Source organism: Mytilus californianus, unplaced genomic scaffold (genome assembly GCF_021869535.1).
Source record: "Mytilus californianus isolate M0D057914Y unplaced genomic scaffold, xbMytCali1.0.p SCAF_2, whole genome shotgun sequence".
Classification (NCBI taxonomy): Eukaryota; Metazoa; Mollusca; class Bivalvia; order Mytilida; family Mytilidae; genus Mytilus; species Mytilus californianus.
The window spans coordinates 93,802,086-93,828,892 of NW_026262668.1; the positions used below are offsets into that span (position 1 = coordinate 93,802,086).

Sequence of the window (26,807 nt, forward strand, 5' to 3'; positions counted from 1 at the left end):
CAATCATGGTACGGTATTCCGTCTTGTATTCTACACATCTTCCAAAAGTGGGAAAAATCATACCAAGTTACGTTATCCAACTCCCAAGGGATTTTCAAGTTATATAGTGGAAATTATTTGTGACCAACAAGTCGATTACTACAAAACTTTGGCCCAATTATACATTACAAGGGGAGACACATAATTTAGGATAACTGAACTACTAAATGAATAAAAATAATGATACAACACAAAATACCATCTTAAAAGTTCTATTCAGATATATTTGTATAGGTTCAAATAAAAGAAACTGAAAAATAAGGATAACAACTAAAAGATAAAAAGTACTAAATATAACTAATAAAAATATCAAATGTAGGAATTACAATGTATCAGAAGGATATTCATAAAACATACATAGTTTTTCATTGTCAATTTTACTAGCTATTCAAAATTTAGTTTTAAAGTGCTTTTTGGTATTACACTTACTAAGTTTTGCAGAATTTTTCCTGAAATTATTTTATGTTCCGGTAGTTGAAATAACAGCGCATTTATTATATTTTTCATCACACATTCATGGCTCAGTTGCTTTGGCCATGGATCAGATTGATTGATTGTTGTTTGCTTAATGTCATGGGTCTGAAATCTGAATTTTAAAATATTTTACTTCTATTATGTTCTAAGGCACAGAAAGGGGTTAACTGTTCTTTAGAACTGAATTAGTCACTGATACAACATTGTACCTTAAAATAAACAAATGAAACAGAATAATATTAAAAAAAAAAAAACCTGTCAACTTTTATTAGCTCTGAGTCCTAAAACCACTTTGTCCATACCTCATGCAAAGCAATGACCATTGCTTACATGTCTGTTATGTTAATCAAGTTATAAGTTAAACAAACCTTTTCAGTCCATATCAATCTCATAGCTAAACATTTCAACACAATACATTTTATCCTAACAGGTAACAATAGGTGTTTCTCTAATTCCTATCATCAGTATAAGAGTGTTGTATTTTATCTACTTTACTACTTCATTTTTCGATGGACATCTGATCCATTGTCGAAGTTTTTCTTCACTACTACTAATTTTTACCTTATTTCTTTTTTAATATTGATTGTTAATTTCATCCCAAATAAATGAAAGACTTATTCAATAAAACATTAAAAATAACATAAAACACAAACCTACATGTACATATAGTTTTGAATATCTTAAAAAAATATTAACACCATTGACAACACATATTTACACTTTCTACAGACCGTATGTACAATTGGACCTATGTACATACCATGGATATAGCACCAGTGTGAGTAATGAAGAATGAAAACTTATGGTTATTTACACAGTCACATCCAATGAATATTTAGATCTCATAGTGCGAAAGAAAGTAATGTACATAAGCATGCTTTTTAGTCAAAAGTGTATATATATATATATATATATTTATTCTTGTCAATATATTACCAATCTAAAATCTTTTTAAAAATGTAAAATGGTAGAAAAAGGATCAATTTAATATAATACATGTCTGAAAGTTGGTTAATCAATAAATTCATTAACTTTTAAGATAAAAAAGTTTAGTTTTACCATAGGAGACCTGATCAATATACAATCTAAATTTGAGGTAGAAAGGATTTCATTTAACATGAATAAAAGGGAGAAATCAGACAGTGTATGTAGAGATAACATCAAGTAAACTTATGTACTGTGTTTAACTTCTAAATCAATATAAATTTTACCCTAGGAATTCAAAAATTTGTTAAATACCACATAATTCAGTGCCATAGTAGCTTGAATCAAGTCTTTTTACTACCTCAATATATGAAAATCAAGCAAGAATAAGTAGTCACATATTTACTGTGCTATTATCAATTATCATTTTCAAAAATGTCTACAAAAACATATTGTAAAATAACATATTGTACACACAAAAATATATACAATACACAATTTAGTTAATCCAGTAATGAGATGTAAAATTGTTGGTATATAAGTACATTGCCATAGACGTAATCAGTATCATGATTATTGACTGTAACATGGTGATATGGGTACACTAATTCAGCATAGGTGAGGAGAAGAAATGGCTAGGCTTTTTGTTCACTTGTCTACTTTTGTTACCAAATCTGAAAATAAAAATAAAAAAGTCTTAAACATAATATTAACTTTCAAATGTGTACAAAATTCTTGATATTTCAATAAATGTAAAATTTTAGAATCAATACCTTAATATCACACTTATGAAGTAAACAGCAGCAAAATGATCATAACATTTGCCTGTTTGTCTTATTTCTAACATATTAAAGTTCTGGAACTAATTTTACAAGGGAAGTGATTACATAAAAGCTTTGTTTTGAAATCCAGCAAATTCTTCTTTTCTTGTTGAGTTTAACAAAATTCTGTCCAGTGGTTAAAGGAGTAGCTTGGGATACATGAGTGAAATAGAAGGATGAATGAACTGTAAGATGGTCTCCACCATCAATATTTACTGAAGCAGGCAGTACAACAAGAACTTGACTTCCCTTTAACTGATAAAATAATTTGTTTTACAATCTATAGTATTTTAAATGATAATTTAAAAAAAATGCCAAAAAACATTTCGACATGTCTAAAAAGTCTTACAAAATAGAAATTCAATGAATGTTGAACCAGTATCATTATTTTTAATTTTTGTGTTGGATTACACACAATGAAATAACTTGTTATCGTTTTAGATTCTGAAATTGAAAATTACTTTATATTATGGGTATTTTTTTATTTTTCTGTTGACACTGTGTATTTTGAGAAGGGTGATACTTGTGGAAATAAAAAAATATATGAAAGTACACAACAACAAGACATGAATATTTACAGACTTCATCCTAATATACAACATTAAACATGTATCTAAACTATCAATCATACAACTATAACATTGATATAAATAAACAGTAACAGTCATGTAATTGAACTTTCCACCATTAGGCTTATGTATCTATATTTTGTACTTTTGTAAAATTATATTTTTAATATTGTACTTTCATCATACAGTATTTCCCTGTATAGTGGCTGTTTAACGTGAAGGTTAAAAACTTCTTGTCATGTGAAATCTATCTCTTTGGTAAATGTCATGCAGACAAAAGGTTGTGGATCCCAACCATGTATGTTCCTGGTTCCTGTTAACGTGACTTAATCAGAAATTTAAAAACATTGTCAACACTGTAGCCATCAATGCTGGAAATACAATACATGTTGACAACAACACAAAAATACTGTTTACAAAATAAGCTTTAAAAGAAAATCAATACCAAGACTGTATTTACATCAGAGTAGATATGGCAAGCAAAAACCCTCAACTTACAAAGATACTTGAAATTTATTTTGTCAATCTGTACGGCTTACAGATGCCTACCTGATATAATAGAGAATTATCTCAAATAGCTGTCTCACTTATAGACCGTCTGAATGGAACTAGAGGTGGCATAAGTTTGGATTTTTTGCCCTTTCTATAAACATGAACAAATGTATCAATAATTCCAGAAGATATTTACAAAATGTTTGTTTCACTTGCATTAAATGTATCAAATTTAGCTTCTAAAATATCTTTTATTTGAAATAGATTCATATACTATCTTCAAAAAATATGTGCTATTTTCCTTAGAGATAATTACAGTTTAAATATTTTTTACACACAATTATTTGATTTCAAACAATTTTCATTTTTCCATCAAAAAACTTTTACAGAAAACATACTACATATGTAATATATATATTATGTAATCCCCATGCCAATCTTATACATATATAATGACTTTGCCTTGAGTCTTGTTAAAGTTGATACTAGCTGTGATATATACATGTAATATAAAGTCAGCATCAAATAGATTGTTAATACAGTTGAACCTCAATTAATCGTTTCAAACTGTTAACTTTTGAAAGCACATGGTAATTTTCATCGTTGCTTTATTGTGGTTGAATAGAAGGCTGTTGATATATGTATGTAAAACAGATATTTATCCGATGAACAATGTTGAATAAGTTATATATTTGGTGACCAGGAAATATTAAAGGTCAAGTCACTAAACACAATCATAGTTGTGTGCTAAAGAAGAAAACCTATCATTCTGGAATTTTCAACCAACAAATATTCATTTAAGATACGAAACTTACAAGAAATTGAGGCCAGGGCTAGTTTTGAAATGAGGTTCAACAGTATGAATGTATATTACCATTAGTAATAAGTCTTTCTCTACCAATGTTCTTCTCAATTATTTTAAATGTATCCGATGTAAGTTATATTGAAGAATTAATGTTTTTAAGGTACATGGAGCAATTAAGTTTATACTTTATTTATGTGTCATTTGAATAAATTTCAATACCAAAAATTTTATCCTAAAAAAAGGTCCATAAATTTTGTCATGTAATTATACAGAAAAGACTTGCTAGCATCATATCCAACTTGCAATGAATAATCTTATTAAAATTAAAACTGAAAAAAAACACTAGCAGATTATTTTTCATGTACAGTCATGACAGTATAAAATCCTGTTTCTTTTTTTTTCTTTCAAAAGTAATTTGTATGTTTATAAATATTCAAGCTCTGTTTCTTAGTGGATTTATACTTTCCCTGACAGGTTAATTTTTTTTCTATTTTAATTATGTTAACAGATGGCAAGAAAAACAATGCAAGATCGAATATTTTAAATTATTCATCCTCATTCTGATTTTGCGTGTTTCAATAATGCATTGTATGAAAGTTTGTGAATTTTATATGCTTTGGTTTTGTATAGTTGGTTTCCTGAGCAAGGACAGAAATTAAGTCATTTTAAATCCCATCAACCACTTATCTACTATAGTATGTCCAAATATTACAATCACAAAAAAAACCAGGCATTTTAACCATCTACAAAATGTGTGCAAGAAGCAAGTATATATAAATATGTTCAAACCTATAAAAGCTATGATTTATATAAGATGCAAATACATGTTCACAATATTCCAAATATATATATCATGCTGATTGAAACCATTTTGTGAGGAACAGATCTTCAATCAAAATGATTGAGTTATATTTTTCAACAATGGAGTAAATAAAGGATATGGAAAAGAGAATTATAGCCTTGAGGAAACTGTATCATGCACCTGATTTCTATGTATAACTCTCTAGTCTATATGCTCTAGATTAAGTCAACGAACATTTACCTCTTCAATGAGACCATTTCAACAAATTTTTGTCCAAGCAGGCTTGATGACAGCATATCAAAGGTCCTTGGTGTTTTATATCATATATTCTATTGTTTAGTTATTGTGGCAACCATGGATGACGGCAAATCATGTTGGGCCATATAAGAACATACCGGTATGTGTGTTTAAGGTTTCTCTACTGACCCTTACATTTTCATGGAGATTTTTTTTCACCATTCAGTTATAACATTGTTCTCTAAAGCAAACTGAACCAGAAGTTGAAAGCCACAAAAAATTACCTATGCCACTTTCACCTGTATGTTCTTATAATTATTCCAGGGCCCATACTGTTTGTCAGTTGTATCATTGAAATCATAGTTACAAGTGACCCCCAGGATGATTCAGGTCAAATTGAGATTAAATTGGAACACTGGTATGACAAATGATGATCTTTAAAAATTTTAAGTACAAAGTATGAACCATTAATGAACACAAAAGTGATGTCAAAGTCACACACAGCCTCAAGCCAGGTCAGCTGAAAACATAGGACTAATATACAACGGATATGCAAGTATTTTTTTTTCAATCTGCCACAAAATGCTTTCTATCCATTTGATAAATTTATACAATACCTAGGTGAGCCAAATGTGTTAAATTTGCTTGATCCACTGCTGCAATTCAAGATATTTAACATTGTATCATGCATAAAGAATTTGGAAGTCATTTAAGGTGCTTTAAAGGGGCACTAGCTACGAGATATATAAAAATATAAAATATTAATGTTTTTTGTTCAATCGATTTTAGCAGCCAGTATGGTTCAATTTTATTAAAATAAGCCAAGAAACATTGTTGATGAATTATTCACTTGCAAGTGAAAAATTTGACCTCATTGAAACCGTATTCATGTGAACTTCAATTTAACCCCTTAGCTAGAGATGGATACTGCATGCATTGTGCGTGTTCAATTATTTAAAGGAAAAGAATGTCAACATTGAAAGTGAAACAAAGGTAAATCATTTGATTGACTGATTCGATCCACAAAAAAATCAATCCTATACAGGTAAAAACGATGATTAACATATATTTTTAATCTATAATATGAAATTAAACAGACCTAGAAAAATCCAATTGCACGAGTCTGCTATCTATATCTATATTTATGTTTATATCGCTTATATGGCAATCGAAGGTCTTCGGAGGTCAACTCGACAGTTAACTAGATGGCGTTTAGACTAAAATACACACGAAACAAAGCTACATATTATCGAGCCCATGCCCGTTATATTGTTTATTTTAGACTTTTTATAATTTGGATGAATGTTTTACATTGTTATAAATCAAATATGAGAATTTGAGTCAAATCCTTAACATGAATTTGACAGCGAGTGCCCCTTTAAGAAAAGGAAGGAAAAAACACAACATGCTAAGATTTATAATAAGAGTTTCAAAGTCATTTCATAATGAGAACTATTCTAGAAACAAATGTACAACTTAAACAAGGGGGGTCAGGTGGCAATTTTTTTTATATCATGAATGGTTGGTAAGGGCTATTCCATTAAAAAGAATGTACCAGGGTCGGACGGCAATTATAAAAAATCCCGTTGGTTGTTGATGTGTTGAAGAGTTTATGGCCAGTGGTCCTTGGTGTTAAGAGAAACGAAGTATTGTTGGTTGTTGGTCTTCTTTGACAGTCAGTTTTTGTGACTGTCAGTTTAATTGTGTTATTTTTCGTTATTTATTATTATTTGTTTTTGCAAGGACTTATATAACCGATTGTTTTTGTCTCCTGCTCATATCGTGATATTTTGGAAAACATAACTGTTCCCGAGACTTACGCAGTGGCAGGCGCAACGTTGTAATCTACCTATGGTACCAGTTCCGGAAGTGCAAGAGTTACTTCCCTTTAATGACAAGCACATGCCGATTGATGTCAATATTCTAATGAAAGGACCTTCGATTTGAAAGAAAATAAAAATTAACTTTGCCGACCTTTTTAACCATCAGTATGGTCATTTTAAAGCCATATTACTATTGAGATCGTATACCCCTCCAGGGATTTTTCTAGTATTCCACAGGGTCCAAATACCGGACCCATTCCTATTGGCAATGGCAAATACCCTACGTTTTTCCCAATTTTCAATTTGGGACCAAAACTTCCAAAAGATCTCAAAATTTATTTTTATCTTTATTATTCATGACAGCGATGCTAATTTTGTTCATCCGCTAGCTTTATACTGAAAATCGCCAACAAGTAATGTGTAAATACGAGAAAAAATCGTATGACAAAAACAACATTGAAAAACAATGGAAGCCATAAACCGGAAATGAAGATTACAATACCGGATCAGATTCCGGGGTCGGATAAGGGTAATTCCAGGTTCGTCGATCAAATACAATAAAAAAAACAATAATTCCAGGCAGGTGACAAAATACATCTATGATGATGAAATATAAACACTAGAATTGAAAACCAAAAGATATATGGAAAAGAAAGAAAAAGCATGAAATATTTTATGCAGAAACTCAGAATAACTTTTAGTTCACAAATTTTCATGTCAAAATCTAATGAAATGTGACAGTAATTTTCTTTATCATTAATAAATGTTGATATTTCATGTAGATGTTTTTATAGAGTATACATATATCTACAATTCCAAGAGGTAATTTCTTCTCAATTTTGAAGGGCCAGTAAAAAATGTTAGATATATTCCAGTTGGTTCTTGTATTGTCATGAAATGACTTCCTGTTGGTTGGTGTTAAGATACATGGTACATTCCTCTTGGTCATGGGGGTACTTAAAAATTGCCTTCCGACCCTAGTACCTCCTCTTTAATGGAATAGCCCTAATTTAGAAGTTGAAATTAAAGAACTACATACAATGTAATTAAAATGAGTTTTATGCATGAGAGAAATAAAATTTCCCTACTCAAAAATTCATTTCTTGAATAGTCCTCAATGGGAAGTATATTCAGAGAGGCATACAGGAAATAATGGACAAACTATTGTGAATTTGTTTTTAACCACTTTTTTTAGTAATTCATAGTAAAAAAGGATTCTATACACAGAAAGACTACTAACCGTGGAGTCATTCCATTCTTTCCCCAGGTCTTACTCTTATTCTCATATGTCTCTGGTGTATGAATTGGCCCTAGATAGCTCTTTGGAACTGTAAAAAAAAAAAGATTTTTTTTCAGCAATTAGGTATGTTCCTATAATCCTTACCGTTCTGAAATAAATAAGATTCATTGTAAAGTTTAATTATTCATCAAATGTATTTTACATTGTGGGAGTTAAAAGATGCCATTCCAATTTGATGAAAGTTTATCAAAATCCTGAATAGCATCAATTAACCGAACTTTGGAATAAGATTACTTTATGGTAAAAAAATGTTCTCCTCCCATACCTGCCAACCTCTGAAACCTTCAAAGAGGGAGATCTCCCCCTCAACTATGACAGCTTAGGGGGAAATTTTGCACGAACAACATTTTCAAGCTAAATATATGACCAACACAATATACAAATAAAAAACACTAATAAGAGTTAATAACTATATGTTATTTCTTCAATTCATTGTTATAAGCTTTATGCCCATTACACCAAACATTTATAGCATGTGAAACAACATAACAAAATAAAAACAAATTGTTTGGTTTCTGTAAGAGAAAAAAAAAATCGATTTTGTATTTTTTTAAGCCCCCGCTCAAGCTTTGCAATTAGATTGATCATATAAAAAGACTATACATATCTACTATGAACCCTATAAGGTACTCCCATAAAGTACAAACCATCTGGTGTCTTTGGAGTATTGTATGTATTTGGATATAAATTTTCTTCATCAATGTTCAGGAACTTCTCCCAGTAACTCTCTGGAATCTCAAAAAACTTGTCCATCACCTATTAAAAAAAAAAAAAAAACACTTTTTCTAAGGCAAAGCATCTGCAAGCAGGAAAAATGTATCTGAATCTGAAATAGCCAAAAAAATGCTCATAAGTTACAACCGATCACTGTCATGCTGCTGACCATATATGAAGTCACTCTGTATAGATGTTTCTGACAAAAGTGATGAAAATATTTGTTGGAAAAAGAACGGACAAGGTAATTGCAATATAGCCCTCACTCTTATAGTGGGAGTATATTAGATTTTTTTTAAGAACTGCTTTTATTTCTTCCTTTATTTCATCACCAGTTGTCAAGTTCTTATAAATAATCCTACATCAGAGAACAAGACCAGTAATGGGTCTGGATCTGCATCACTGCATGCATTTGATTGAAGTAATATATATACTGGAGCATAACTGATTCCAATTCACTGATGCAAAGAAAACTTTTGACAAAATCTTTTCTTGTACAATGAGTGTTGTCAAATTTCAAACTATCGGCAAACAGGAAGTGGCTAAGCGGCAGATGTAAAAGTTGCTTACTCACTACAACTCAACGTAATCAAGCTGCATACCAAATATCAAATCATTCCCTTCTATAAAAGCCAAGAAAACTTTCATTAAAGTTTTCTTTCAGACGGACGGAGTCGAGCGGTTACAAGACAAATAAGGTGACGCAGGTAAAAATTACTACTGAACTTTATCATTTTGTTTGTTTGTGCCTTAATACTTAAAACTTTTTAAACAGTTTATCTACTTAATGAGTTTCGTTCAATAAAACAAACCTATTGAAAAATTTCTCTGGAAGACACAATCTGACCTTAATGAAACATAGTTTTTGAAAGAAATGCTTCAATACTTTACCCAATCAACAGCCCTTACCATTGCTTGGTATTTTGTTTCATTAATCATCTGTAAAGGTTCAGGATCTGGTACTGAATATCCTATGACTGTTGGCCCAAACACTTTAGCAAGGTTAGTGGAAGGCATCTTACACTCTTTACACTCAGATACCCTGTAATGTAAATAAATATCCTATGACTGTTGGACCAAACACTTTAGCAAGGTTACTGGAAGGCATCTTACACTCCTTACACTCAGATACCCTGTAATGTAAATAAATATCCTATGACTGTTGGACCAAACACTTTAGCAAGGTTAGTGGAAGGCATCTTACACTCTTTACACTCAGATACCCTGTAATGTAAATAAATATCCTATGACTGTTGGACCAAACACTTTAGCAAGGTTACTGGAAGGCATCTTACACTCCTTACACTCAGATACCCTGTAATGTAAATAAATATCCTATGACTGTTGGACCAAACACTTTAGCAAGGTTAGTGGAAGGCATCTTACACTCTTTACACTCAGATACCCTGTAATGTAAATAAATATCCTATGACTGTTGGACCAAACACTTTAGCAAGGTTACTGGAAGGCATCTTACACTCCTTACACTCAGATACCCTGTAATGTAAATAAATATCCTATGACTGTTGGACCAAACACTTTAGCAAGGTTACTGGAAGGCATCTTACACTCCTTACACTCAGATACCCTGTAATGTAAATAAATATCCTATGACTGTTGGACCAAACACTTTAGCAAGGTTACTGGAAGGCATCTTACACTCCTTACACTCAGATACCCTGTAATGTAAATAGAGAATATCCTATGACTGTTGGACCAAACACTTTCGCAAGGTTACTGGAAGACATCTTACACTCCTTACACTCAGATACCCTGTAATGTAAATAAATATCCTATGACTGTTGGACCAAACACTTTAGCAAGGTTACTGGAAGGCATCTTACACTCCTTACACTCAGATACCCTGCAATGTAAATAAATATCCTATGACTGTTGGCCCGAACACTTCAGCAAGGTTACTGGAAGGCATCTTACAATCCTTACACTTAGATACCCTGTAATGTAAATAAATATCCTATGACTGTTGGACCAAACACTTTGGCCAGGTTACTGGAAGGCATCTTTAAATACACTCCTCACACTCAGATACCCTGTAATGTAAATAAATATCCTATGACTCTTGGACCAAACACTTTGGCAAGGTAACTGGAAGGCATCTTACAATCCTTACACTTAGATACCCTGTAATGTAAATAGAGAATATCCTATGACTGTTGGACCAAACACTTTGGCCAGGTTACTGGAAGGCATCTTTAAATACACTCCTCACACTCAGATACCCTGTAATGTAAATAAATATCCTATGACTGTTGGACCAAACACTTTGGCAAGGTAACTGGAAGGCATCTTACAATCCTTACACTTAGATACCCTGTAATGCAGTGATCGGGAAGGACGTGCGCCATGCGCCAATTGCGCTTTTCAACCATATATGTCGCATAGGGTGACAAATGTAAGCGCCCACATGGCGCACGATATTTTTCACTTCGTTTTCAATCTTTAGATATCGTAAAATGGATTTCCAATCGTGAATCGTGTCGCCATGTGTGTGTACAAAACTGTGTAGTGTTCCCTCCAATGATAGGAGCACCACCTATTGATTTTTGGGACGTCTCGGGCGTTTTTTTCTATGGAAACAATAGCAACATGCGGTATAACTGATTACCCAAAATACGTAATAAACCATCATTCATGATATAAATTTTTATAAACAACTTTAAATTTGTGAAATTTGGCTAGTACAGTCGAAATTTTTTCTCTAATTATAATCTTTTAAGTAAGCTTGCTATTATTTCGATTGAAAAACCCAAAAGCCTTTTTATGAATGTAGTATTTGTTTCCATAAAAGGCGCTTAACTGTCCTTGTCAATTTTTTGGTCTTTGGCTTGTTTGAACATTTTGTAAACATGCCTTCAGCGAATTGTTGTTGTGTTTTATCAATTAACGTTACTCTCTACTGTTATTCTTGTCATCGCGATGAAGTAATAATAATACAAGAAGTGCAGAGGAAATGCCAGAAATGTCCTCTAATACGGAACGTCTTGAATAAAGTATGGCAATCGACGAAGACCCAACTTTAATGTAAAGAAAAACATGAACATGAACAAGGCAACAGTACCAGTTGTAAATAAATGTTATCGTAAATATTGCCCGGTTTGGAAGAAATTATTGTTTATTCATTGAAATTGAAATTACAAAGCACAGGAACAATATCCATGATATCAATTAGAATCATACAGGTACTGTAAGTACCACTGCCTCGTTGCTGAAATATACATTTTATTATTGATTGTAAACGAATTGCCCACTCATTTGACAACATGGCCCATTAATTCTAACAAGAGTGCACACGCTGAAATGTCTCGCCTTCTTTACTAATCATTGATATTATGTTGATAGTCCTAAATATAAAGCTTTATTACAACTGTCACATAAACTTAACATTAACCAAGTAAACTAAACATTGACCAATGAACCATGAAAATGAGGTCAAGGTCAGATGAACCATGCTAGGCAGGCATGTACAGCTAACAATTCTTCCATACAACAAATATAGTTGACCTATTGCTTATAGTTTAAGAAAAACAGACCAAAACACAAAAACTTAACACTGAGCAATGGACCTTGAAAATGAGGTCAAGGTCAAATAAAACCTGCGTGACTGCCAAATAGATCATAAAATATTTCCATACACCAAATATAGTTAAACTATTGCATATAGTATTAGAAAAAGACCAAAACTCAAAAAACTTAACTTTGACCACTGAACCATGAAAATGAGGTCATGGTCAGATGACACCTGCCCGCTAGACATGTACACCTTACAATCATTCCATACACCAAATATAGTAGACCTATGGCATACAGTATAAGAAAAACAGACCAAAACACAAAAACTTAACTATAACCACTGAACCATGAAAATGAGGTCAAGGTCAGATGACACCTGCCAGTTGGACATGTACACCTTACAGTCCTTCCATACACCGAATATACAAGACCTATTGCTTATAGTATCTGAGATATGGACTTGACCACCAAAACTTAACCTTGTTCACTGATCCATAAAATGAGGTCGAGGTCAAGTGAAAACTGTCTGACGGGCATGAGGACCTTGCAAGGTACGCACATACCAAATATAGTTGAACTATTGCATATAGTATTAGAAAAAAAGACCAAAACTCAAAAACTTAACTTTGACCACTGAACCATGAAAATGAGGTCAAGGTCAGATGACACCTGCCCGCTAGACATGTACACCTTACAATCATTCCGTACACCAAATATAGTAGACCTATGGCATACAGTATAAGAAAAACAGACCAAAACACAAAAACTTACCTATAACCACTGAACCATGAAAATGAGGTCAAGGTCAGATGACACCTGCCAGTTGGACATGTACACCTTACAGTCCTTCCATACACCGAATATACAAGACCTATTGCTTATAGTATCTGAGATATGGACTTGACCACCAAAACTTAACCTTGTTCACTGATCCATGAAATGAGGTTGAGGTCAAGTGAAAACTGTCTGACGGGCATGAGGACCTTGCAAGGTACGCACATACCAAATATAGTTATCCTATTACTTATAATAAGAGAGAATCTAACATTACAAAAAATCTGAACTTTTTTTTCAAGTAGTCACTGAACCATGAAAATGAGGTCAAGGACATTGGACATGTGACTGACGGAAACTTCGTAACATGAGTCATCCATATACAAAGTATGAAGCATCCAGACCTTCCACCTTCTAAAATATAAAGCTTTTAAGAAGTTAGCTAACACCGCCGCCGCCGCCGGATCACTATCCCTATGTCGAGCTTTCTGCGACAAAAGTCGCAGGCTCGACAAAAACGGCCCATTGAATTTATTTTATGGGGCCCTGGGCCCATAGAGAAAAAATCCTTCCAGATCACTGGTAATGTAAATAAATATCCTATGACTGTTGGACCAAACACTTTGGCCAGGTTACTGGAAGGCATCTTACACTCCTCACACTCAGATACCCTGTAATGTAAATAAATATCCTATGACTGTTGGACCAAAGACTTTAGCAAGGTTACTGGAAGGCATCTTACACGGCTTACACTCAGATACCCTGTAATGTAAATAAATATCCTATGACTGTTGGACAAAACACTTTGGCAAGGTTACTGGAAGGCATCTTACACTCATTATTATTATTATTTGACCAAAAACTTTAACCTGACCACTTGCTCTATCATTTTCTATGTTCAGTGGACCGTGAAATTGGTGTCAAAACTCGAATTTGGCATTAAAATTAGAAAGATCATATCATAGGGAACATGTGTACCAAGTTTCAAGTTGATTGGACTTTAACTTCACCAAAAACTACTTTGACCAAAAACTTTAACCTGAAGCGGGACGGACAAACGGACGCACAGACCAAAAAACATAATGCTCCTAGGTGGGGCATAAAAATCTACTTTAGGGCTTACACTATGAACTGGTTTGTGTGTGCCATCATTTGTACCTTGTGAAATGTTTACTTTCCTATATTATACATACAGCATTACTTAAACCCATATATATATTTGACTCAAACACAATTGATCTACATAAAAAACCTTTTAGACCAAAATACTCTACCGTATCAGATGTAGTATAAGGAATGCTAGTGTGTCTCTGTTTGGTGTTGGCAATTTACTGATGGCTTGGTAGACCTCTGATTCACCCATACATTTATCTCTGTTCTCTTAAATACACAAAGAACAAATATTATATGCTATTTTATACAATTTTAAAATAAACTTAGCTAAGATTTAGTTTAGCTCTGACAGATCATATCATCATTTTACATGATTAGATTAAAGAAAATGTTTTGAATATTTTTTTAAGCTTTATAATACAGAAATGACAGAGGTGGATATTATTTACAAGAGTGCATATGCTGAAATGTATTTCCTGCTTTATAAATTATGATTAAATTCATGTTGAACGTCTTTAAGGTAAATTTTTTACTACATATGATCTATGTAAATGAATCAAGGTCAGATGAAACCTGCTAGGTGGACATGTACACCTTATAGTTATTCCATACAACAAATATAATTGACCTATTGCTAACAGTATCCGAGAAAAAGACCCTTCAATAATCAGTCCTTTACCAAATATGGTTATCAAATAACTCATAATAAAAGATGAATTAAAGTGACAGAAAAGCTACACAGTTATTTAAGGCATCAATTGAACCATGAAAATGAGGTCAATGACAATTGTCATATGATAGACTGAAACTTTAGAACATAAGGAACTGTATACAAGGTATGAAGTATCCAGGTCTTCTACCTTCTGAAATATGAAGCTTTATACAAATAGTTTAGGGCATTGCCACTGCCAAATTTGCATGTTTTATATCTTGCATAGACTTTTGTTGCAGGATAGGCAAGGACATTGTCATAAATATGTATATTTACCTGCTGCATGTACAAAGTCCTTCCATAGACCATATGTGACTAGAGGTTCTTTTAATCCTCGAAGAAAATCTTTGATGCAACCACATATTACATGTATATCATCTATATGCGACTGAAATAAAAGATATAATAATAGATATATCTCCAATTTAGGATAAAAAGTTATACATGGGTGGTGTGTTCTCCCTCATTCTTTGTATTCCAGAAAATAAACCACTACAGAAAAGAATAAATTTACAAATAAAATAAAACTAATTAGAACTGAATGTTTTAAGTTTTTTTTATCATAAATGTCTTGCAGAGGCGAGGCAAAAACAACTTACCAGATTTGGAATACCCTTTCCTTTGAAGAAATCTTTCTTTAATTCTTTAACTTGACTGTCAGATCTAAAACAGATATCAGTTAACAAATTGTAAATAATTTCACAATTCTTTGGGGAGTCGATATATATATTCAGGGGAGATAACTGTTGACCCGATTATGAACTTCAATATCCTATTGTTACTAGTTTGGTTTTTGATGAATTATGTCATAATAAAGGAATTTAAATTCCCAACACGGGACTATAACTCTGAAAAAAGAATTCCCAAAAAATTACCCACAGAATAAGTTACAATGTTTTAGATATTTTTCACCTGTGGAATGACTAAATACAGAAAAGTGAGGAAAAAAAAATATCAGATGCTACCCTTATTTTTCAATTTTTTCAATATTTTTCATTACTTGATAAAAATTTCTGTTTTTCGTTATTCCTTGAATAAAAAAGGTATTATCAAAGGTATTTTGACAATTTGAAACATAATTTGAGAGGAAATTTCAAGTAGGTACAAAGTAAGAATGAAGATTATATTCTATACAATCAACCCAAGTTTATTGTAAACCTGATATCTGTACTACATAACTGCCAACTACCTATTGGTGCAATCAGTAATAAAGTATTGAGATTCCCTTAATAATTTATGATATTATCCAGTTTTCATAATTTTTCATAAAACTTTTTGATTTATTAGTTTTATGTTTTAACACTTACCCAGGCACTCTGTATAAACCAATTTCATTCAGGCCTCTAGCTTCTACTTCATTAACACAGTGTACCTGTTATACAAATCAACATCATTTATATATTGTTTACATATTCATAGATTTTTTAATGGTATGAATAGGCAAATTATGGTCTCTCAATTTCTTAAAATTTTGACAAATAATTTTTTTTAGTTCCACTCTTGACACTTTCCTCTGACATCCAACACCCATTTTAGGACTTGCCGTGAAATTTGGGATGTCAGAGCACAGTCCATACAGAAACACAGAAATTTTCAGAAAATATATTAATATTTTAGGATTAAAATCATTTTTTTTTAAGTTCATAAGAATCCAAAAACTAATTTTTCACAATGTGAACATGGTTTTTTTTTTACGCAATACCAATGCATGCAAGTGCCCCTTTTTCAAACAAGTACAAGATTAAATGCTTAATCCTAGAATTCACAATAATTTCAGGCCAAATAACATGGGTAAAAAAGTTAACAAATCATGTTAAATCACATTTATTACATTGTTTGCAATGAATTACTGTGATTTCCCAGTGAAATAAAAACTGATAATTTCACATGTGAAATAAACTTGATAATTTCACTCCTCTGACGTCATATAACAATAAGTGTTGTCAAGACATTGTCGATGATGTTACATCAAAACAAATTATGATTGCGTAGAAAAAGATATAGTCCCTTGCATTTTCTATTTCATTTCCATTAAAAAACTTTTTGTCAATGTAATAAAACGAATAACTAATCAAATATTTCAAATATCGAAAAATATTCACTTTGTGACCGAACAACACTGATAATTAACTTATGCGCTACCCGCATTCAAGAGTTAATGTTTTGTTAGGTCTCTTGTTGAATATTTTTCAATATTTGAATTCTTTGAATAGTTATTCTATAATTATTAGTCTTTATTTAAAATTATGAAGATATTCTACATTTGATCTGTTAAAACAAACCCATTTCATTAATCAAATTCATTTATTATATTACAATCTATAATCAACTTGAAACTTTTGGTTGATATTTTTCACTCCAAATCGTTAGTGATACAGTATGATCAATTCCTCAGTACTTGGCAATTTTAAGTCTTAAATATCATTTAATTTTGAACCGTTGCACAACACATATTTCTTTTTAATCTACTAACCAAAAGGATAACTGCTAGGATTCGGTTTAATTTGGGGAAGGTTGAGAGGAAATTTTTTATTTTTTTTTTATAACAGAAACAGATGAAACTGTGATGGCAATAGCTCCCACTGGCAATTTAGCCATGTGAATTAAAATATGTAGGATTTTCAGCTACAGAAATATTGCATGTTAAGTTACACATAGTGATGCTTCAAACAAAAATGTGCATGTTTTCCATGTTCAAGAGACAACATTGAACCAATGCTGATCTGCAAGTATAAATAAGTTGAAATGTCAGAAGCTTTTCCTATCCTTGCAAACTCGTACCTTTTTCATGTTTTGCTTTTGTCTAAGAAATGGTACACATGATTGTACAGTAAAAACTTACGACTATTCCTGGAATATATGGTGGATCTAATGGTGTGTAGTCAGATAATAATCCCTACAAAAAATCATACAAAAATGAAATTCTCAAAAACCAGCCCTGAAAACTAAAGAAACATATAAATAAATTTTTGGGGAATTCATAAACAATCTGCAATAAACAATCTGATTTTTTTTTGCCAGTCTCTATTGAAAGATGAAATTATGTTGATAATTAATGTTGAAAATTAGCATTGCTGATATCACCTCTGGGTAATGTCCACAGATCTTCTCATATTATGAAGATTAAATTACATAACGCCATCTGTATAAGTTTAAAATCAATCTAAAAATTCATTAAACTGTTCTTCTGTTATAGCCTGTAAGATCACCACATTTCTAAACTCTTGAGGGTTGATAAAGTGTGAGGGGATATAATTTTTTACGAGTGAATGAATGTTAACTGTCTCATTGTTATTAGTTGTGTTTTAGATGACGTTGTATAATGGAATCTTATCTCAGGACTTAAAATTTGCATAATAAATAAATAAATATTACATCTATTAAGTAACCAAAGATATTCTTTGTCAATTATAAGTCAAAAAGATGATTTATTTTTTCAATAATTAATGGTAATTTTAGCTTTGCATTTAGAATTTGGTGGGAGGCTTTGTTTAATGTTTTCTTGCAAAATATGAGGCTACAATTGGGAAAAAAAAGCTATCAAGGTACGTTTTTGGGTTTCTTCTAATCTTAGCATGTTCACACATCCTATTTATGTAATCTTTTCAAAAATCTCTATAAACACAGAGTCATGTAAAAAAAAAAAAAAAATATACAATACAAAAGCCAAGTAACTGTTCAATAAATTTCCAAACATTTAATTTACTTTTGAAGTAACACAAAAATTACACCCAAGAAATGGAAAAAATCTGCTGACATGTTTTTAATAATTTAATTTTTAGCTGATGCACATTTATCATTGCTTTTTAAATAAATCAAATTTGGCTCCATTATTACTAAAAATACTGGTTTTAAAAATCTTAAACATGCCATAACATTTCAACAAATTATCAAAAATTCCCAATTTTGAACCTCTATTAACTGTAAAACAAAAATGGAAACTTATGGTTAATTTTATGATGTTATATCTCGATTAACTACGTATATATCAAAATCATAAAAATGACAATATAAATTGAAACTGCAGAGACTCCTCAATTTTAAAACATACAGCAAAATCTTAAATGTTGAGTAAGATAATGTGCAAGTTTACTGAGAGACTTACTCCACTTAATTTCGTACCACCAGGTGTACTAGGTGCTGTAGGTATACAAGGAAGTGGTAAGCTGTCTTTACAATCAGGATGACATGAAGCTCTACAGTCTGAAATGTCATTCATTACAAAGATATCAGATTAGTAATGTTCATGTTTGATAGTATCTTTTATATTAGAAATTTAAATAGAAACAATGTTGAAAATTTTGTCAGAAATCAACTTTTATTAATGTTTGAATCACTGTTTACATTCAACAGATTGAAAATATATTATTGATTTGAATAAATACAAATTCCCATGCAGTTTTGTGAGTGTAAAACATGTATTTTCATCTATTTAGAAGACAATTTTTTTACTCAGGTAAATTAATCAATGAGTGATGAAGAAATTTAAAGGTCCAAGTGAATAAACTACACAGAGAACAATAGCTATTGGATTTATTCAATGGGACAATAGAACTGACAAAAGTTTAGATAGTTTGAACAATAGATGAATCTGTGGAAAAGTTTCATTTGGTTCGCAATAAATGAAGTCTTATATCTGAGTGACATACAAAGACATGAGGCAACTACATTTGATTTAAATAGCAGTAATACTTTCAAAAGATGTTTAATAGTTATGGAATTGAATTGCATCTATTTTTCTGTCATCAAATTGATAGTTTATCACTGCTTTTGTATGGCAATAAGAAATGCTGTACTATCTCAGCTTTTGTCTGGTTTGTTGCCACATACTGAACTTTTTTGCTGATAAATGATAACACTTGTAAGTTTAAAAAAAAACGTTTCATACCTTTACACTTCATTGCCATTCTTCCAAACCCTATTCTTTTACCACACTGAAAAGAAAATTATTCAAGATGAAAAGTATGTTTATGGAAATGATCCATTTATGTCCTATAGAAATACACATGAACAAAGTAGTTTTAATGTTTATTTTTCACTTAATAATGTTAAATGCCTTCCAATCACACACACACGCTTGCATTTCTTAAGAATTTTTCAGTGAATTTTATTTGCCCATTAATGGAGATAAAAGGTCTGCCTACATGTATATCAACACTTCCAGGTAAATTTTGGTGCCACTGACTTTGTTCTTATAGAAATTTCAAAGTCTTCAATACATCTTTTCTATTTTGTCGTTCTTTTTCGTCAAACTATAACAAATAAGGCTGGCCTATCTTACCACTTTCAGTGAAAAGACATAGACACTTACTTACTTACAGTCATGTGTATAACTAGTAACACATGTGTATACTTACTGGTGTACAGGTCTCTGGTTTAATGACTGTTTTTGATATGAAGAAATGTACTCTATTTAGACCTTTACTGGCAGATAGAGCTTTTCTCATTCCAGGAGTGCTGAAAAAAAATGAATACTGTATCTTATTTTATAAAAAATAAGAATGTGACCAAAGTACATGGATGCCCCACTCGCACTATCCTTTTCTATGTTCAGTGGATAGTGAAATTGGGGTCAAAACTCTAATTTGGCATTAAAATTAGAAAGATCCTACTGTGGATTCATTAATATTCGTTGGATACTAATTTTCGTGGATTTCGTGGGTACAGGGGAACCACGAATTTAAATGTTCAACGAATTACAAATTTTTTAAAGGAATGTATGCAGACTTGGCCAAAACCACGAAATTAAATATCCACGAATATGCAAGTTTTCCTCAATCCACGAAAATTGGTACCCACGAAAATAAATGATTCCACAGTATCATAGGGAACATGTGTACTAAGTTTCAAGTTGATTGGACTTCAACTTCATCAAAAACTACCTTGACCAAAAACTTTAACCTGAAGCGGGATAGACTGACAGACGAATGGACGCACAGACTGAAAAACATAATGCCCCTAGGTGGGGCATAAAAATAATCTGCAATTCTATAAGAAAGACATACAACCAACTATTACTTATCTGGATAATGCTTGAGTTTCACATTTGACATTTAAGGGCACACAACACCAAGCAGAGAACTACCAACTGAAAGAAGGGTGAAAGCAGCACTCTTCTTTTTTTGGAGTTTATATGGCACACACCTTTAGTGTTCCCTGTTCACCTATGGTTTTTGCTTGATTGACCATGTACTGGTGTTGTTAATTTTGTTTTATCTCATTCATGTATTGTAATCAATTCACATACAACTATTATTTATTTCAAATTTCATGGTTTTTTATACATGTACATTAAACATTAAATGAAAGGAAGCTGTATAATGCATTGTAAAATCATTCATCCTTGAAATCAAGATTGAAGAATGTCCGAAGTATCCTTATGAAAACAATTGTAACATTGTTTTATGTATAATGCACTGAAAAGAGCTTTAACATATTACATGTTTTAGGCTCGCTCTCAAGAAATAAAACTTTGATCCCTAATTTTTTTTTCAGAATTCCAACTAAAAGATTGATGTTAATATATGTTGTAAACAAGTGAAACTGCGAGCTACTGCTCACTGATGATACCAGCGCCCAAATGTAAGTGTTCGGTAAACAGAAAGTGGTTGAGTGATGAATCTGAAAACGCATCACACGGTAAAGCTGACTCATATAAACCCTGAAACCAAATTTCAGAAATTCTTGTAATGTAGTTCCTGAGATAAATATGACGAAAATTTTCAACTACTTGGATGTCATGTGTAAAATGATGTAAGTTTTCGGTAAACAGGAAGTTGTTGATTGATGAATCTGAAAACGCATCTCACGACATAGCTGACTTATATAAACCATGAAACCAAATTTCAGAAATCCTTATGATGTTGTTCCTGAGAAAGATGCGCCGAAAAATATTCATGGGATGGACGGACAGATAGAGGTAAAACAGTATACCCCCACTTTTTTAAAGCGGGGGTATAATAAACTACACAAAAATGAGAACAGAAGTTTTTCTTTCCGCTATTATTGCAGTAGGAGCAATCTAATGACTAATTGATCTAAATCTGTAACTTACTCTGCTGTTGATGTTGTTCTTCTACTTCTAGATTTGCGTCTGTTGTTATTCCTGTTGCCAGGTGTAGCATAACAAGAATCATCGGATTCAGGTTCACTATCTGTGAATGTAAAAAAAATTAACAGAGTCTTATCTACAACTAAATATTTTTTTTAAATTTGCACTTGCGCATTTTCATGTTGATGGAGGCCTCCTTGTTGAAAAAGCTTTATGATGCCCTGCAAATTTGTATATCTGATTACCAAAAAAGTATCATGAAAATAATACAGACTTTGCCCTTTTTTACAGGCACACCTGCCTCATATCAAAATTCTTATTCAACCCCTGAACTAATAACGTCGTTCCTGTATGAAACAGCCCCTTTTAGGGATGGCCACTCCCTTATCTGGACAGGTTTCTCTTGTATTAAAGTATTTACATGCAAAAGTACCTCTCAGTCCTTTCTACAACGGACAATTTCGTTATCAAGCCAGCAGCCAAATTAAGTAATTAAGAAAAATTCGTAAGGGTTCCGTGGAACCCAGTGTCTCGCCTACTTTTGCTGTTAATCGCAGACTCAACAAAAATGAGATGAGGAAAAAATTTAATAAAAATATTCCTCTAGATACAATTTTTTTATTGTAAGAAGCTTCTGTCCAAGTTTGGTAAAAATCCAGGATAGTTTATGAATCTAATAAATGTTTTAAAAAATTTAACTGCAGACTGTATGTAATGTTAACTGGAAGAAAAACTAAGTCCATTTATAAGTAATATACGGAAAAACAGGAATTTTTTTTACAAAATTTCCTTCTAGATACTAGCTTTTGATCATAAACAAGCTTCTGTCCATATTTGGTACAAATCCAGGATAGTTTAAGAAAGTTATACAAAATTTAAAAACTTTAACCACAGAGTGAATGTAATGTTTCCTGTCAGAAAAACTAAGTCCATTTATAGGTAAAATACGGAAAAACAGGATTTTTTTTTACAAAATTTACTTCTGGATACTATCTTATGATCATAAACAAGCTTCTGTCCAAGTTTAGTAGAAATCCAGGATAGTTTAAGAAAGTTTAACCACAGAGTGAATATTTGTGGACACCGCCAACGAAGACGAAATGTTGGACCGCTATGTCCCGCTTTTTCGACAAAAGTGGAAGGCTCGACAAAAAGGGGTGAAACTGGACTAGAAACAGAAGTCCATCTGCATATTCTACAGTTTAATGTGAAAGCTTCCATTGCCTGATAGACAGTACAGCTGTTGTTAATAGAATATGATCTAGCCATACATTTTGACACATTTGGTTTCATTTTGCACATCAATTTTAGAGAAAATCCTATGTGTTAACTTGGAAAATACTTATTATGTTTAAGATACAGAACAGGAAGTTGTGCTGCTGCTCTTTAAATTTTGGGGTTTCTCATATATAAACATTGACATAGCCATTTCTGCTGTATAAGTTGTGGATAGACATGTATAGTATATACTTAATACTGTGGATTCATTTATTTTCGTGGATACCAATTTTCGTGGATTAAGGAAAACTTACATGTTCGTGGATATTTAATTTCGTGGTTTTTGACAATGTCTGCATACAAGCCTATAGTAAATTTGCCATTCGTTGAACTTTTAATTTCGTGGTTAACATATAACCTTGAAATCCACGAAAATTGGTATCCAACGAATAATAATGAATCCACAGTAACTACTTTTTTCTTTCTGGTGAATAAGCTGAATTTAACAAAGTTTATCTTACTATACCTGCCATTCTTGTTGTTGGGGAACCATACTTGTCAAGAGCTGGTTCACTAAAACTTTTGTTTAGTTTCCTTTGAGGACCTGAAGTAACATTTGTTGTGGCAGCTATTGGTTTACCTACTGCATCTAGTGTCACTGTTGTTGTTGTGATCAGAGAACTTTCTTTCTATAACAAATATTCAAATTTTCCATCATAAATAAAAATATAAAAATCTTTGTCTAGTAATTTTTTTTTTATTTAGCTTTCCAAAAAATCGTTTATTTGAAAAAAGAAGAAAACTTATAATAAAGTATTTTATCCCCACCTTAGTATATTTCTCGGATTTTGATTGGCTAATGGCTGTCGTTAAAAACCCATAGCCCTGGGTGTTGCTAAACCATATACCCAGGCGTTGCTACCCATTACCCTGGGGAACATCACATCCTTAGTTCTGTAGTTGTTCCCAGCGAAAAATTGAATTCTGTAGATTATCCATGATGTCTGTCATTAAATATGTATTCCACTAACGATTTTATCCTATTATGCTGATCATTGGCATTCATTTTAGTAATGCATCACTTGGCTACCACGTCATGTCGTCAATGAACAGGACTACTGACCTAGTTATGCAGCCAACCCATGTTGACGTCACGCTGCCTATGACATAACGTTTACTCTTCATGGAAATGATATATGCCATTGCTTATACAACTGCATACCAAATATCATTTATTCATAATTAGTGGTTCCCCTCACATTGACTTAATCACAAACTTTAACAATTAAACATAGAAAAAGTTTCAGTCAAAAGACCATGACTGAAGGGCCAAATAATCTTCAAGGAAATGAGATGTGTCAATGATAATATACTTGCATTCCATTTAATATTGACTTATCATTAATGTTTCCCATTGAACTGACCTAATAAATTAACAAATTGTTGGTGCTGCAATCATTGAAAACAGCATGCTTTAGTCTAAACTTTGCAACTGTGTCAAGGCCAGACAAAAACAAAAAGAAAACACTGTATAACCAATATATAAATGTACTTTCAAAAAATGTATTCCTGATACCTCTTCATCACTTCTTCGTCTTTTTGGTTCAGCTTCCTCCATAGGTGGTGCTGACGGCCGTTTGTACTTTCGACCACTACGGAGATATGTTGTTTGTAAATCATCTTCTGTCTTGTCATAATCAGAGTCAGACAGAATAGAATGTGTTGACTCATTTATTGTATTTAATCTGAAATAAGGCATAACAAAAATTAATTCTATTAAAAGACAAAGGTTTCACAGTGAGTGTACATCCTAGAAAATTGAGCTTATTCAAAAGCCATTACTTGGTCATCATGGCTTTATAATTGCAGAGCTCACACTACTTGAGAATCAAAGGGAGAAGTCACATTTTAAAATGAGAGGGAGAAGTTGAGATTTAAAAGAGAAATGCTTGTTCCAAGTGGCATTTTGTTTGGTTATAACAATGACATATCTTGCCATTTGTATCCTACTTATTTCATTCTTTTTTTTGCATATATTTAAAAAATCAAGTTAGCTAAGTATTGACTATTGCCCAAATAAAAAGGTTTCTGTACTAGAAACTAATCAAATGCAAATGGAGATGATGAAAGTATTCTATTGATAAGGCAATATAGATCTGAGCATAAAAATGTCATTAATCTTCCCAAAGAGAAGGGTTTATTTCAAAATCCTGTACTGTTCAACAAGCATTTTTGTTTTTTATGCATTGGTTTAAATAAAGAGATTACTTACCTTCTAGAAGGTGATGTGTCTAGCCTTGATTTCTGTTGTGTAAAGGTATTAAGGAAAGCAAGTCTCTCTCTGTCATGGTCGTGCAACATACTTTTACTATTTTTATCACACAACAATTCCCTTACCAATCCAATCTGCTGGTCCTGTTTGGAAAAATAAACAGTGATTAACTACTATGCCCTATATACTATATATTACAAGAATCCATCTAGGAATTTTTCTTTAAAGGATCAGTGTGTGTTTTCAAATTAAGCTTTAGGATTCAAGAACCAGCATTTTTTTTACATAAAAATGTACAAACTATCATGATTGATTAGTGTTTAGTGTCCAGTGGAAAATATCGAATTCATGTCATGTAAGAAAATGTTTCTATGATATGAATATGAACCCTGCTATGTACAAGACTGTCATGCTGAGCTACATTTTTGAAGTGCTAGTTCATAATGTATAAGTCCATAGGAAGACATATTAGTGCAAATTAAAAAGTTACCACATGTTTTCATTAATTTGTCCTTACTAAACAAAGTGTTTAAATTTTTTCTCTCCACATTTTATGAGTTACCATGGCAACAATCCATGGCGAAATCTGCACATTTTGTTAAATTGATTGATTTTACACGTTTTTCATCCTCTTTTTATGCATAGTTTGGATTGGAAAAGTATGTGCATATCCCCAAAACAACTTTATATTTGCTGAGATTATTTAAAAAACTATAATGAAGTTTATACATAATGATTTTGTTGTTTCTTGGAGGCGCACAATGTTTCAACAAAGGAAATATGGATGGAAAACTCCATTGTCATTTTTTTTCATTTTCATGATAAAGGTGCAATATTGACCTACAAAAAATCTTGTGTTATTCATTCATATTTTTTTTACCTTCTGCATTTACAAACATGATGTGCAAATTTGAAATACTCCTTTATGATTTAAATAGGTAACCAGTTATACCAAAATTTTCATGCATAAAAGTTATTTTCCTTGTAAGATTTTTATTGAATAGAGGTGCCATATTGCTTTGTTACTTTGCCATCATGTTTTCAAGTACTTTTTGTTTTGATATACTATTATGTGCATATATTTGATTTGATGCTGTTTCTGGTTTGCTTTTTATTAAGATGTCAATTTCATAGAG

General features: G+C 31.9%; 1 protein-coding gene and 1 long non-coding RNA gene across 4 annotated transcripts in view; one reads left to right on the plus strand and one right to left on the minus strand.

The window, feature by feature from the left end:
- Nucleotides 1–235: 235 nt before the first annotated feature.
- Nucleotides 236–26,807, minus strand: part of LOC127730415 (rac GTPase-activating protein 1-like) — a 34,179-nt gene continuing 7,607 nt past the window's right edge. The window contains exons 4-21 of one of the 3 annotated variants that reach the window (XM_052238821.1): nt 25,672–25,814; nt 24,976–25,144; nt 23,926–24,088; nt 22,185–22,284; nt 20,488–20,587; nt 20,019–20,064; nt 19,236–19,333; nt 17,973–18,026; nt 16,438–16,502; nt 15,730–15,793; nt 15,407–15,518; nt 14,580–14,685; nt 9,910–10,042; nt 8,934–9,042; nt 8,227–8,314; nt 5,781–5,819; nt 3,377–3,470; nt 236–2,111 (exon numbers count right to left, since the gene is read on the minus strand). In XM_052238821.1, coding sequence (XP_052094781.1) covers nt 3,398–3,470; nt 5,781–5,819; nt 8,227–8,314; nt 8,934–9,042; nt 9,910–10,042; nt 14,580–14,685; nt 15,407–15,518; nt 15,730–15,793; nt 16,438–16,502; nt 17,973–18,026; nt 19,236–19,333; nt 20,019–20,064; nt 20,488–20,587; nt 22,185–22,284; nt 23,926–24,088; nt 24,976–25,144; nt 25,672–25,814 — 1,662 coding nt within the window. In that variant the 3' untranslated portion in view covers nt 236–2,111; nt 3,377–3,397. The remainder of the gene's footprint in view (nt 2,112–3,376; nt 3,471–5,780; nt 5,820–8,226; nt 8,315–8,933; nt 9,043–9,909; nt 10,043–14,579; nt 14,686–15,406; nt 15,519–15,729; nt 15,794–16,437; nt 16,503–17,972; nt 18,027–19,235; nt 19,334–20,018; nt 20,065–20,487; nt 20,588–22,184; nt 22,285–23,925; nt 24,089–24,975; nt 25,145–25,671; nt 25,815–26,807) is intronic. The other 2 variants (XM_052238822.1, XM_052238823.1) reach the window with 2 other exon arrangements.
- The window catches only part of LOC127730430 (uncharacterized), a 157,980-nt gene continuing 143,995 nt past the window's right edge, over nt 12,823–26,807 (plus strand). The window contains exon 1 of the long non-coding RNA XR_007995105.1: nt 12,823–12,889. This is a non-coding gene — a long non-coding RNA (uncharacterized LOC127730430). The remainder of the gene's footprint in view (nt 12,890–26,807) is intronic.